The sequence below is a fragment of the Mustelus asterias genome, chromosome 25, assembly GCF_964213995.1.
Source record: "Mustelus asterias chromosome 25, sMusAst1.hap1.1, whole genome shotgun sequence".
Lineage (NCBI taxonomy): Eukaryota > Metazoa > Chordata > Chondrichthyes > Carcharhiniformes > Triakidae > Mustelus > Mustelus asterias.
In genome coordinates, this window is record NC_135825.1 from 3,026,562 (window position 1) to 3,041,398 (window position 14,837).

Genomic DNA, 14,837 nt, shown 5'->3' on the forward strand with positions numbered 1-14,837 from the left:
TTTTTTCGCCCGGAGGGTGGTTGGAGTCTGGAATTAACTTCCTGTGAGGCAGGTTCGATTGAGGTATTCAAAAGCAAATTGGATTGTTACGTGAAAAGAAAGAATGTGCAAGGTAGCGGAACTGGGTAGGATGCTCTTTCAGAGAGCCAGTGCAAACTCAATGGGCCAAATGGCCTCCTGCTGCACTGAAAAGATTCTGTGATTCTGTGAAATTTGTTTTTGCTTGCAATCAGGAAACAATGGTTTATCGTCTTTATTGTAAAGGTGTTGGAGTATAAGAGTTAGCAGTTATGTACAGCTTTAGTAAAACTACAGCTGGAGTACTGTCTACAGATCTGGGCCGGAATTCTCCGGCCGATCAGACCCCGCCGGCACTGCAAGCGAGGACGGAGAGTTTGGCACTCAGACTTGGGACCAGAGAATCCCGCCGGCGTGAATGGTTGGGAAATTTCGGCCCTGAAATCCACACCTAGGGAAGGATATACTTGTCTTTGAGGGGATGCCACCAAGCTTAATAGAATTGACTCATGGGATGGGAGGGTTGACCCATGAGCAGAGATTTAGTGGAATCAGCCGATATTCTCTAGAGTTTAAAAGAACGAGAGGTTAACTGATTGAAATTTATCAGTTCTGAGGGTCAATTCTGAGAGGCTGTTTTCTCTGGTTAGAGAGTCTACAATGGGGTTCACAGTCTCAGGATAAAGGGGGCGGACATTTAAGACTGAGATAAGCAGAGGTTGCTTTACTTAGAGAGCTGTGAATCTTTGGAATTCTCTACCCCAGAAAGCTGTGAATACTCAGTTAATGGAAAGGTAATGAAAATGCCCATTATATTTACAAAAGCACAAAGGAAGACAGTTATTTAATACTGAGCTTTATATTTACTGATGGGGTTCCCCACTCTGGATATGTTCCTGGAGGGTATATCACATATTAAAATTTTAGAATGTTCGAATTTTAAAAGGGGAACTGGATGAATATTATGAAAATGAAAGATGTACAGGACTACAGGGAAAGAGCAGGGCAGCGGAACTATGGGGCGGCAAGGCAGCACAGTGGTTAGCACTGCTGCCTCACAGTGCCAGTTCGATTCCTGGCTTGGGTCACTGACTGTGCGGAGTCTGAATGTTCTCCCTGTGTCTGTGTTCCTTCAGGTGCTCCGGTTTTCTCCCACAGTCAAAAGACGTGCTGGTTAGGTGCATTGGCCATGCTAAATTCTCCCTCCATGTACCTGAGCAAAAGTCAGAGTGTGGCGACTAGTGGATTTTCACAGTAGCTTCATTGCAGTGTTAATGTCGGCCTACTTGTGACACTAATAAGTAAACTTAAACAGTTCCCTTCACTTTATTAATGTTCACTCAGAGTCTCTCTCTCATTCTGCAGGAAGAAGAGAGGACCAAACCGGAATATATCATTAGAACATTGAAAGTTCAATTTCAAAATGTAAGTAATATGATTAAAGGAATTGTGGTTAAATTATTATGATAAAAACACACAGTGGTCACCATCAATCTGACATTATTAATTCTTAAGCTGCTGGTTTCTTGGGACACACAATTTTCTTTAACGTTTTCAGCACAGGTTATGAAACATTGATATGGTCACTAATGTTCGAGTGAAAATATACTGGCTGCTATTACTGTCAATTCAGTGAAGTCATAGAGTCATAGAAGTTTACAGCATGGAATCAGCTCCTTCAGCCCAATTTGTCCATGCCGCCCCTTTTTTTTAACCACTAAACTATTCCCAATTGCCCGCATTTGGCCCATATCCTCCATACCCATCTTACCCATGTAACTGTCTAAACGCTTTTTCGAAGACAAAATTGTACGTGCCTCTACTACTACCTCTGGCAACTTGTTCTAGACACTCACCACCCTCTGTGTGAAAACATTGCCCCTCTGGACCCTTTTGTATCTCTCTCCTCTCACCTTAAACCTACACCCTCTAGTTTTAGACTCCCCTATCTTTGGGAAAAGATATTGACTATCTAGCTGCTCTATGCCCCTCATTATTTTATAGACCTCGATAAGATCACCCCTCAGCCTCCTGTGCTCCAGAGAAAAAAGTCCCAGTCTATCCAGCCTCTCCTTATAACTCAAACCATCAAGTCCCAGTAGCATCCTGGTAAATCTTTTCTGCACTCTTTCTAGTTTAATAATATCCTTTCTATAATAGGGTGACCAGAACTGCACACAGTATTCCATGTGTGGCCTTACCAATGTCTTGTACAACTTCAACAAGACGTCCCAACTCCTGCATTCAATGTTCTGACCAATGAAACCAAGCATGCTGAATGTCTTCTTCACCATTCTGTCCACTGTGACTCCACTTTCTGGAGCTGTGAACCTGTACTCCTAGATCTCTTTATTCTATAACTCTCCCCAGACCCTATCATTAACTGAGTAAGTCCTGCCCTGGTTTGGTCGACCAAAATGCATCACCTCACATTTATCTAAATTAAACTCCACCTGCCATTCATCAGCCCACTGGCCCAATTGACCAAGATCCTGCTGCAATCCTCGAGAACCCTCCTCACTTTCCACTATGCCACAAATCTTGGTGTCATCTGAGACCTCACGAACCAAATTGTCTTACTAAGTCAAATTGTACATGAAATTGTAATGACTTCAATCAGGCCATTGAGGTTGGCCTATAGGAGTATGAACTCCCTGATCAAGGAGCCAATTGATGGGCCAATCAGGGAGTCTTTTCCTTGTATTTAACTGAGAGTGTCAGTTCCTCTGGCACTCTCGAAGGTAGACTGCTGCCTGATCGCACTCTGTGTACTGCTGCTGGAATTGTAAATAAAGGAATTTTGATGAAGGGACTTCTGCCTCCGAAGACTTATTACAAAAATATAAAACACAAAATATAAATCTCTGTCCTGCTCTTTCTCTGACTAACCCTCCTCTCTCTTAGTGTCCATTTTCTACCTTTTCAAATCTTATTCTCCCACTCACTCTGCATTCTTTCTCTTTCACCTTGATTTTAATCTTCCCCCCATTTCCCTCCAACCCCCACCTCGTTCTCTGAGCCTAACCTCTCCTGATGTTCTGTCCTCCCATCCTGTCCCTCCTCACCTTGTGTTGTCATCCACACTCTCACATCCCCGGAAGACTTGGGGAAAAATGAATCTTCAACACTGGCCTATCGCAATGACTTTCCTCTCCTTCCACGCCTTTGGAAACGGTACAATGCCAGCTGAAAAAGAACTGTCCCGTCTAATCCCACTTCCCAACTCCTGGTCCACAGCTCTGTAAGCGACGGCACCTCCAGTGCACATCCAAGTGATTTTATGAAAGTGACCAGCATTTCTGCCTCTACTGCCCTTTCAAGCAGTGAATTCCAGACCCTCATCACTCTCTGGGGGGGAAAATATACTCCACAACGTCTGTTTAATCCATCTGCCGATTACTTTAAATCTACGCCCCCAATTATTGACCCCTCAAGAAAAATAGATCCTTCCTATCCACTCAATCCAGGTATATCATAAATTTAAATAATTTGTAAACTGCCATTCTTGCTCAGTCACGCTGACATGTGACTCCAGACCTACAGTAATGCGATTGACCCTTAACTGCCAATCAAGCCACCCAGTTGCACAGGGAAGCACAATAAATGTTGACCTTACCTGTGACATCCACATGGCATGAATGAGTAAAAGCAACGCAGTCATTTACCAAGTGCCTAGCTTCAGCCTACATATTCCTACACAGTGTAAGGTTTGGTAGCCTTTCTCTGGTGCTCTCGGTGCTTTTCCTATCTCTGCCGTGTTAATTATATTTCATTGCAGTACAGCCTTCAGACCAATGCAATCCAATGCCAACATTCAGCTGTGTTGTGTTAGACACTTTTCACTGAAGTCTGTGCCTGTGTCTAAAGCAGTGGTGGCTGTAGCCTGTGGTTTATCAATGAATTCTATTGAAAAAGTACTGCAACTTAGACCGTGCTGTCTATTTCTAATCCAGATCTGTCGGACTGTGTATCAACTCCACTATATCAATTGGCCGGACCATGGCGTTCCATCTACAATAGATCCCATCTTGGAGTTGATCAAGGACATGCGGAATTATCAGTCGCATGATGACATTCCCATCTGTATCCACTGCAGGTAAACAGCACAAAGGATGACTGACAGACCATAATAAATATACAGGACAAGCTCAAGGCCAGTTCACATTACTCTCCAATAGCTTATGGCTTGTCAGAGGGGAGAAACCCAGCAGTGAGAGAAACTCCCTTGGCAATATTTCATTTTCCGCTGTTGTTTCTACACAACCTAATAAAAAAAGCTGCTTGTGGTTTACCCTCCCTATACTGGCTTACTAGCCCTGAACCGTTCTAATCAATATTTGCTGCTTGTCTGGGTTGGGAGAATAGCATTGTAATTTTAGTTCTGATCCCCTGATTTATATTGTCCGAATTTAATTTCAAAATTCCCTTTTCCCCACTCAATCTTTATTGCCTGTTCCTAATTGACCTTCAGAAAGTGGTGGTGAGCCAATTCCTTGAACCACTGCAGTCCATGTGTGAGGGAGTTCCAGATTGTTGATGCAGTGTCAATGAAGGAATGGTGATATGGTTCCAGGTCAGGATTGTGTGTGATTTGGAGGGGGAAGTTGGAGCTGATAATGTTCCCCTCTGCCTGTTTTCCTTGTCCTATTGAGGATGGAGAGGGCAGTGGGGTCATTCAGGGTGGGCATGGTGGTGCAGTGGTTAGCACTGCTGCCTCACAGCTCCGGAGACCTGGGTTCGATTCTCGGCTAGGGTGACTGTGCGGAGTTTGCACATTCTCCCCGTGTCTGCGTGGATTTCCTCCGGGTGCTCTGGTTTCCTGCCACAGCCCAAAGAAGCGCAGATTTGGTGGATTGGCCATGCTAAACAGCCCCTTAATGTCAGGGGAACTAGCTCGGGTAAATGCATGGGGTTATGGGGATAGGGGCTGGGTGAGATTGTGGTTGGTGCAGACCCGATGGGTCGAATGGCCTCCTTCTGTACTGTAGAGATTCTATGATTTCTATAATTTCATTATAGGGGTAGAATATTCACTTAATGCACACGCGACACATCTGCTCAGTCTTAAGGACATGTCCGGGTTGCTTGCTGCAGGTAAACAAAGATCTCCTAAATACAACAAATTCAACTTGAATAGAGTCCCACTGTCTTTGTGATACAGTCAAGTGACTTTCACTGTCTGTAAATCCAATCAGAGCGAGCCGGCAGCAAACAGAATGGTGGGTGGGCGAGAAAAGTAAGTTTTTAAAAAGAATTCCTCTGGACCTCACAAGGAAACTGTGAGGCAAATTCTATCCCCCAATCTCCCAGCCTCCTGATTGGATGACTTGCTTTACCTTGTATTGGGAATGACCAAGGGCATTTCTTCAACATTAGTGGCATTTAAGGGGCAATTAGATGAATACATGAATAGGATGGAAATGGAAGGACACGGACTCTGTAAATGCATACGGTTTTAGTTCAGGCATCATGATTGGTGCAGGCTCGGAAGGCTGAAGGGCCTGTTCCTGTGCTGTGCTGTTCTTTGTTCTTTACATTGAATGAAGTATCAGCCCGGAGTCTGACGTCCTGAAACCGGGATTTGGAAACTGTGGCTCCGGGCGCCCACAACCAGGAACAATAACTCTGCCACCAAACCCATCTCACACTGAAATAATCCTGGCCCTCGCTGAGGAGAGCAATGGCAGTTTTATGTGGGATAGGAATGGTTGTCCTCTGTTTGACCCTCTCCTAATGTGTGTCTCTAACTCTCCTCTATCTGACAGTGCTGGCTGTGGAAGGACGGGGGTGATCTGTGCCATTGATTATACCTGGAAGCTGCTGAAGGATGGGGTAACGTTATCTTTTTATCCTATTTGCATACGTGAAGCCAGTTTGAGTAGCGTCTCTGCACCACAACAAGGAACTGAGAGATCTAAAAACGCACTCGGCTAAAATGTCTCACTGGGACCTTATTGAGGCTCTTTGATTGGAAAATGTTTGAAGTAAATACATTTGTTGCAAGGACAGCTGGAGAAATTTCTGAGAAACACATCAGTACATTTGTTCTCAACTTCCCTGATCACTTTACAACCAAGGCCACAACATAAGAATTTAAGAAATAGAAGCAAGGAGTAGGCCATTTGACCCCTCTGGCCTAATGCATCATTCAGTAAGATCATGGCTTCCCTGCTGCTATCACACTTTTGAATGGACCTATCTCGCATTAAGTTGATCGTTCTCTACACCCTAGCTATGACTGTAACACTACATTCTGCATTCTCTTCTTTCCTTCTCTATGAATGGTATGCTTTGTCTGCATAACGCGAAAGAAACAATACTTTTCACTGTATGCTAATACATGTGACAATAATAAATCAAATCAAATCAAAGGTTAATCTTCTATCTCCACTCTACCTTCCCACCCAATTCCCTAGAGACATAGAGTCATAGAGGTTTACAGCATGGAAACAGGCCCTTCGGCCCAACTTTCCATGCCACCCTTTTTTTTAACCACTAACCTAGTCCCAATTGCCCGCGTTTGGCCCATATCCCTCTATACCCATCTTACCCATGTAACTGTCCAAATGCTTCTTAAAAGACAAAATTGTACCCGCCTCTATTACTACCTCTGGCAGCTCGTTCCAGACACTCACCACCCTCTGTGTGAAAAAATTGACCCTCTGGACCTTTTTGTGTCTCTCCCCTCTCACTTTAAACCTATGCCCTCTAAGAAGTCTCACAACACCCAGGTTAAAGTCCAACAGGTTTATTTGGAGTCACGAGCTTTCGGAGCACTGCTCCTTCACCAGGTGAGTGGAGACATATGTTTCACAAACATATATGTTCTCACTATGCCCACCCCAGTCCGAGGCCGGCATCTCCACATCTGTGCCCTCTAGTTTTAGATCATTAGGATTGTCACACAGTCTCAAATTCTCCTGAATCTGAACTTCTCTTTCTCTCCCCTCCCTTAAAACAATAAGAACAATTCACATCTTTTCACACCAAATCTCTATTTTCTTTTCACTGAGAGTGAGGGGTTTGATTCTATTTCAAAGACAGAGTCAGTGCTGATGAAGGACTGTCCCATCCTGTGAGGGGGCAAATTTATTAGAGGTTTTTTGAGGGTGTAAACAGTAGGATAGCACCCGTAGACACGGTATACCTGGATTTCTGAAAGATATTTGATAAGGTGCCACACCCAAAAGATAATACACAAGATAAGGGCTTGTGACTTTGGGGTGATATATATATCAACAAGGATAAAGGATTAGTTAGAGGACTAAGGAAGCAGGGTGCATTTGTACAAGGAACAGAGAAAATTAACATGTCGACACAACAAGAAATTAGGAAGGCAGTTAGCATGTTGGCCTTTATTGCAAGGGGATTGGAGCACAGGGATAAGGGAGTCTTGCTGAAATTGTAAGGAGCTTTGGTGAGATCACATCTGGAATACTGGCGCAGTTTTGATCTCCACATTTAAGAAGGATATACTTGCTCTGGAGGTGGTACAGCAAAGATTCATCAGATTGGTCCTTTGGATGAGAGGGTTGTCCAGTGATCTGGATTTCAGAAGGATGAGGGGTGGGATCTCATTGAAACATTCAAGATTCTGAAGGGGTTTGACAGGATATATACAGAGAGGTTGGCCAGTTGCCCCTACAGGAGGCAAGGAAAGAGGTGGGCAGTCCTCAGAATTTGGCTGGTTGGCATTAAGACCCATACCCAATGTTTTCCAGTCTCCACCAGAAATAGATTCTGGGTGAGAAGGCCCATAGTCGACCTTGCTGCCTGCTTTATACAACTTCAGCATAACCTCCTTGCTCCTGTACTCTATGCCCCTATTAATAAAACCTATATAATACTATATGCTTCATTAACTGCTCATCTCCACCTGTCCTGCCAGCTTCAATGATCTCTGCACAGATACACCCAGGTTCCTCTGCTCCTGCACCCCCTTATAATTTTACTCCTTATTTTATATTGTCTTTCCATGTTCTTCCTACCAAAATTCTATGAAAATGCATCATTTCACACTTCTCCGCTTTGAACTTCATCTGCCCCCCCCCCCCACCCCCCTCTATATCCTTTTGAAGTCCTACACTGTCCTCTTCACAGTTTACAAAACTTTGTACCATCCGCAAATTTTGAAATTGCCCCCTGCATACCAAGATCTACATCATTATTATATATCAGGAAAAGTAAGAGTCCCAATACAGACCCCTGGGGAACACCAATGCAAACCTTCCCCCAGCCTGAAAAATATCCATTGACCATTCTCGCTGCTTCCTATTAATCAGCCAATTTGTTTGAATATCTGGTTTGAACCTGACTCCACCACCCACAGGAAGTTCATTCAAACTGAACATTTTTATTGATGTTTTTCCATTTCAGATAATTCCAGAAAATTTCAGTATTTGTGACTTGATTCAAGAGATGAGAACTCAGAGACCATCGATTGTACAAACCAAGGTACTGGTGAAGTTATAAAGGGTGTACGAGAGGTCCAAGGAGCATTGACGTGTCAGCACTTTACAACAGGATCATAATATCTTTCCTTTTCTCTTCCTTTTCTTTGTTTTGCATTTCTCTTTCTTTATAACTTTTTCTCATTCATGCTTGCTTCTTCTTGCTTACTTTCTCTTTTACATTTTTTCACGGTGGCACATTGGTTAGCACTGCTGCTTCACAGCGCCAGGGACCTGGGTTCGATTCCCGGCTTGGGTCACTGTCCGTGTGGAGTCTGCACGTTCTCCCCGTGTCTGCGTGGGTTTCCTCCGGGTGCTCCGGTTTCCTCCCACATTCTGAAAGACGTGTTGGTTAGGGGCATTGACCTGAACAGGTGCCGGACTGTAGCGACTAGGGGAATTTCACAGTCACTTCATTGCAGTGTTAATATAAGCCTTACTTGTGACTAATAAATAAACTTTAACTTTTCTCTCAGTTTTCTCTCTTTCTTTTGCTATCCCATTCTCTTCCTTTCTCTTTTTTCTATCTCTCACTCTTTCTCACACTTTTACTTCTCTTTATCTCTTTTCTTTACTATCTTCTGCTCTTTCTCATCGTCTCTCATTCCCTTTTGTTCTGGACCTTGTTTAAAAAGCTGGCTTTGGTGTTGATCAGACCTCTGTTCTTTTGTCACCAGTGGAAAAGTTTAATGTTCTTCTGCGTGCTGGAGGTTGCTGTTGGGGTGAGAGTGAAGCAGCTTTTAACATTGATATTGATATGTTTTTTTCACTCTGGATGGAACTGTTCAGAAGTTAAAGTAGTAAAGTGGAAAAGACCTAGACTTTAATATCTGTATCAAATGACTTAGTGCTTTACGCCTTAAAATAACCTTTACACCCAAAATAAAATAGCAGTTCCACAAGTTGTTTCGGATGATAAAACTCTTTCATGTGTGAGCTTCCTGCTCTGTATCTGAAAATAAATCTGGCTAAGCAGCGTCACTCTTACGGAAAGGTGACTTCAGCAGAAACTTGACTCAAACTGGAACATTCGACACTTCACACCTTGGACTGAACCTGCCGCCTGCCTACCCTTCCATTCACTGAAATATCAAACCTCGAGGTGTGTTCTGTCTCAGCACTGCTGAGCTGAATCAGGACAGCCATAGAAACTAGAGGAGGCCATTCTTCCATCCCACCCACTGCCCTGCATGAAAGGAACATGGTTCTCTCCCAGGAGTTTTGACTTGGGGCCAGGAGGAGGCCATTCAGTCCCTCAAGTCTGTATGCTGATCTGTCTCTCACCTCCATTTACCCACTTTTGCCCCCAATCCCTCGATAATTTTATCAACAAAAGTCTATCAAACTCAAAGGAGTGGCACAGTGGTTAGCACTGCTGCCTCACAGTGCCAGGGACCTGGGTTTGATTCCCGGTTTGGGTCACTGTCTGTGTGGAGTCTGCACGTTCTCCCCGTGTCTGTGTGGGTTTCCTCCACGTGCTCCGGTTTCCTTCCACAGTCTGAAAGACATGCTGGTTAGGGTGCATTGACCCGAACAGGCACCGGAGTGTGGCGACTAGGGGAATTTCACAGTAACTTCATTCCAGTGTTAATATAAGCCTTATTTGTGACTAATAAATAAACTTTACTTTACTTTATTGAAAGATCCAAATTGTCCCCACAATGTTATCAGATGCAGAGAAATTTGAGACGAGAATTCATGTCCAGAGAATCCAGGGAGATGGGAATAATCCATAAAGCAGAAATGAGATAGGAGATCAGTCAAGATAGTATTGAATAGGGGAGCAGGCTCAAGGGACCTTATACCTTCCTCCTGCTCTTTTTGTTCTTATGGAATAGGAAAGGCCATTCAGCCCCTCTTTCTCTCTTCGAGTCATAGAGGTTTACAGCATGGAAAAGGGCCCTTCGGCCCAACTTGTCCATGCCGCCTGTTTTTTTAAACCCCGAAGCTAGTCCCAATTGCCCACATTTGGCCCATATCCCTCTATACTCATCGTACCCATGTAACTGTCTAAACGCTTTTTAAAAAACAAAATTGTACCCGCCTCTACTACTACCTTTGGCAGCTTGTTCCAGACACTCACCACCCTCTGCGTGAAACAATTGCCCCTCTGGACACATTTGTATCTCTCCCCTCTCACCTTAAACCTATGCCCTCTAGTTTTAGACTCCCCTGCCTTTGGGAAAAGATATTGACTATCTAGCTTATCTATGCCCCTCATTATTTTATAGACCTTTATAAGATCACCCTTCAGCCTTCTACGCTCCAGAGAAAAAAGTCCCAGTCTATCCAGCCTCTCCTTATAACTCAAACCATCAAGTCCTGGTAGCATCCTAGTAAATCTTTTCTGCACTCTTTCTAGTTTAATAATATCCTTTCTATAATAGGGTGACCAGAACTGTACATAGTAATCCAAATGTGGCCTTACCAATGTCTTGTACAACTGCAACAAGACATCCCAACTCCTGTATTCAATGTTCTGACCGATGAAACCAAGCATGCCGAATGCCTTCTTCACCACTCTGTCCGCCTGTGACTCTTATCGAATTTAGTCATGTACTGTACAGTCTGAGGCTCACAAACCCTGGCAACGCAGCCCTTGAAGCCCAGGCAACTTTTATTTGACTTTATTCATTCATAGGATGTGAGGATGTGTGCATCGCTGGCTAGCATTCGGCTAGCGTATTGCCCATCCCGATCTCACTCCTATATTGGGTTGACATTTTCCACTTGCTGGCTTGACCTGTTGGAGATTCCCAAGGTTTGGGGCAAGGGCTGCTTTTAGCTTTGTCGGAAGCCTCATGGTTGATCCTAATCAGAACCCCAAATTCTGTCAGTATCAGCAACCGGAAATCTCTCGAGGTTCATGAGTCAGGGAGTGAAAGCTAATGTTGAGGCCTCCAAGGCTCTCCAAGTTCCCATGAAGATATTAAACGTGGACAAGTGAATGAGTAAATTGAATGATTCGGGTTCTCAGTGAGGAACTGCACCCACCGGGAGTACAGGTTGTGTATTTAAGTCCTGTATTCTGTGCTCCCCAATTCCTTTCTTCCTGTCTGATTTACAGCACTTTACCATCGGCAGCTTAGGCCCGAAGCCATGGTATTTCTTCCATAAACCTGTCCCCCTTTTTATCCCCCTTTAATCTATCTCTTTGTCCAAGCAGTTGGCTAAGTGTCCGAATATCTCCTCATGTGGGTTGGTATAAAATTCCTGTCAAATCACTGTTAAGCTCCTTTTTTTCTCCATAGAATCCCAACAGTTCAGAAAGAGGCCATTCATAGAAATATAGAAGATGGGAGCAGGAGGAGGCCATTTGGCCCTTCGAGCCTGCGCCGCCATTCATTACGATCATGGCTGATCATCCAACTCAATAGCCTAATCCTGCTTTCTCCCAAAACCTTTGATCCCATTCGCCCCAAGCGTTATATCCAGCCGCCTCTTGAATACATTCATTGTTTTGGCATCAACTACCTCCTGTGGTAACGAATTCCACAGGTTCACCACTCTTTGGGTAAAGAAATGTCTCCTCACCTCCGTCCTAAATGGTCTACTCTGAATCCTCAGTCTGTGACCCCTGGTTCTGGACTCCCCCACCATCGGGAACATCCTCCCTGCATCTACCCTGTCTAGTCCTGTCTGAATTTTATAAGTCTCTATGAGATCCCCCTTATTCGTCTGAGCTCCAGCGAAACAATCCTAACCTAGTCCATCTCTCCTCATACATCAGTCCCGCCATCCCCGGAATCAGCCTAGTAAACCTTCGCTGCACCCCCTCCTTCCTCAGAAAAAGAGACCAAAACGGCACACAATTCGGCCCATCGCGTCTGCATTGACTCCAACTCTTGTGGAGTTCAGGATATTCATTGATTTGCACAATCAATCATGTCTATTTAATGGACACTTTTTAAACTTTAATCATGGGTCTCTGATTAAGAGCATTGTGTGGTTTTGTGACTTGCATAGTAAGAATCATAGAATCCCTACAGTGCAGAAGGAGGCCATTCAGCCCATTGAGCCTGCACCAACCACTATCCCACCCAAGCCCTATTCCCGTAACCTCACATATTTACCCTGCTAATCCCCCTGATACTAGGGTCAATTTATCATGGCCAATCAACCTAACCTGCACATCTTTGGACTGTGGGAGGAAACCGGAGCACCCAGAGGAAACCCATGCAGACACGGGGAGAATGTGCAAACTCAACACAGACAGTGACCCGAGGCTGGAATTGAATCTGGGTCCCTGGCACTGTGAGGCAGCAGTGCCAACCATTGTGGCATCATGCCATTAAGGTTCTAGAGGTGTGACGTTGATACAGCAACTTCCCATTTTAACTCAAATAGAATTAAGCGGCATTATTTCCTGCAGACTGATCCACTCTGAAAACCTTATTCTCCATGGTAATAGATATGAGCTGAGTTCTCACCACTGCACAGCTGAGTTGTGGCCATTAACTGTACAATCTGGATTAATAAAGCACCCTGAGTACAGTAACTCATCACAAGATATTTCACAGGAATGATTGTCAAACAATATTTGACATTAGGTCAAAGAAGGAGAAATCAGGGCAGGAAGTCAGAAGCTTGGTCACTAAGTGTTTTAAAGAGTGTTTTCGGAGAGGAAGGAGAAGTAGAGAGATTTCGGGTGTGAACTCCAGACCTTTGGCCTTGGCAGCTGAAATTCAGGTGCAGAGACTTTAAAGGGTTAAATTAAGAGGACAGTTTACTTAAAATTGGTTTGTTTCCCTTGAGTTTTGAAATTTCCAAGTGACGGTTTTCAAGACGGTTATAGTGATAAAGGACTGCGGTAAGGTGGGCTGAATGAAACTATTTCCTCTGGTGGGACAGTCCAGAACAAGTGAAGAGATTTTCATGCTTATTCTTCAATGACAGTCCAAAGATGTGCAGATTAGGTGGATTGGCCATGCTAAATAGCCCCTTAGTGTCAGGGGGACTCGCTAGGGTAAATGCATGAGGTTATAGTGCGATTGTGGTAGGTGTAGACTCGATGGGCCGAATAGCCTACTTCTGCACTGTAGGGTTCTATGATTCTATCTTAGATTGCTGGCTGCTGTACAGCTAAAATCCAGAAAGTTCCAGCCCGTTAACTGAAACATCTCAAACTCTGAGGAAGGTTGGAACTCAAATGGAAATGGGTAGGAGGTAGGAAAAGGGAAGAACAACATGATTTCTGAGTGTTTGTGTGTATGTGCATCTGTGTATGTTTGTGAATTTCTGTGTGCGTGCGTGTGTCGGGTGTGCACGCGTGTGTCGAGTATTCGGGCGTGCGTGTGTCAGGCGTGCGTGTGTCAGGCGTGTGTGCATGTAGTTCAGTATCAAATATCAACCAATGATTTAATGGCCTTTTCTTCTTGTTTAGATTATAACTTGACCAGAAGTGCACAGTTAGTAAGTCTGTTGCGTTTCTCTATTGCAGGAACAGTACGAGCTGGTTTACAATGCAATCAGTCATCTGTTTGAGAAGCAGATAGAATTCCTGAATACCAACACAAGCTTCTGTGAAGATGAGGTGAGCTTATGTCTTCCTTAGAACCATACAACCTTTGAAAATACTTGGGCACTTGAAGTATTATAACATCCAAGGATACGGGACAAGGATATGGAAAATGGGATTAGTGCATCTTCAGGGGCAGATATTGTCTGTGCAGACTTACTCAATGGGCTGAAGGGCCTTTCTGCACTGTGTGACTCTATATTAGTTCTGTGCTTTGTTACTGAATTTTCCACTAGAGTCTCTTCAGCAACCCACACTTTGAAATCATCACTTGACATATTTCCAGTTTTAGACCCATTCATGATTTCACAAACCCTGCAAGACTCCATTACCTTCCCTGTTTAGAATCATAGAATCCCTACTGTGCAAAATGAGACCATTTGGCCCATCAAGCCTGCATCGACCACAATCCCACCCTGGCCCTATCCCCGTGACCCCATGTATTTACCCCACAAATCCCCCTGACAGTAAGGGACAATTTAGCATGGCTAATCAACCTAGCCCGGACATCTTTGGAGTGTGGGAGGAAACCGGAGCACCCGGAGGAAACCCACACAGACACGGGGAGAACGTGCAAACTCCACACAGACAGTGACCCAAGGCTGGAATTGAACCTGGGTCCCTGGCACTGTGAGGCAGCAACGCAAACCACTGTGCCACCCCCAATTTAATTGAAAAGAGGTCCAATTCTGACATCCATAATCGATACAGTCTCCACCATGTACCACACCAACATTTAACACAGGCAGTGGATTGCGTTGCACAGAAAGCGATGACCATTATCCATTTGCATCAGCTTCAGGTTTAAAGTTGCTGTATTTAGTCTTTAAGAGCTGTTTATTTCAGACAGA

General features: G+C 44.3%; 1 protein-coding gene across 2 annotated transcripts in view; it reads left to right on the forward strand.

Annotated features, from left to right (window-relative positions):
- Positions 1 to 14,837, forward strand: part of LOC144511761 (tyrosine-protein phosphatase non-receptor type 22-like) — a 107,981-nt gene that overhangs the window by 43,239 nt on the left and 49,905 nt on the right. For both annotated transcript variants that reach the window (XM_078242012.1, XM_078242011.1), the window contains exons 7-11: positions 1,384 to 1,443; positions 3,972 to 4,114; positions 5,784 to 5,850; positions 8,395 to 8,472; positions 13,909 to 14,001. In XM_078242012.1, the coding sequence (XP_078098138.1) occupies positions 1,384 to 1,443; positions 3,972 to 4,114; positions 5,784 to 5,850; positions 8,395 to 8,472; positions 13,909 to 14,001 (441 nt within the window). The remainder of the gene's footprint in view (positions 1 to 1,383; positions 1,444 to 3,971; positions 4,115 to 5,783; positions 5,851 to 8,394; positions 8,473 to 13,908; positions 14,002 to 14,837) is intronic.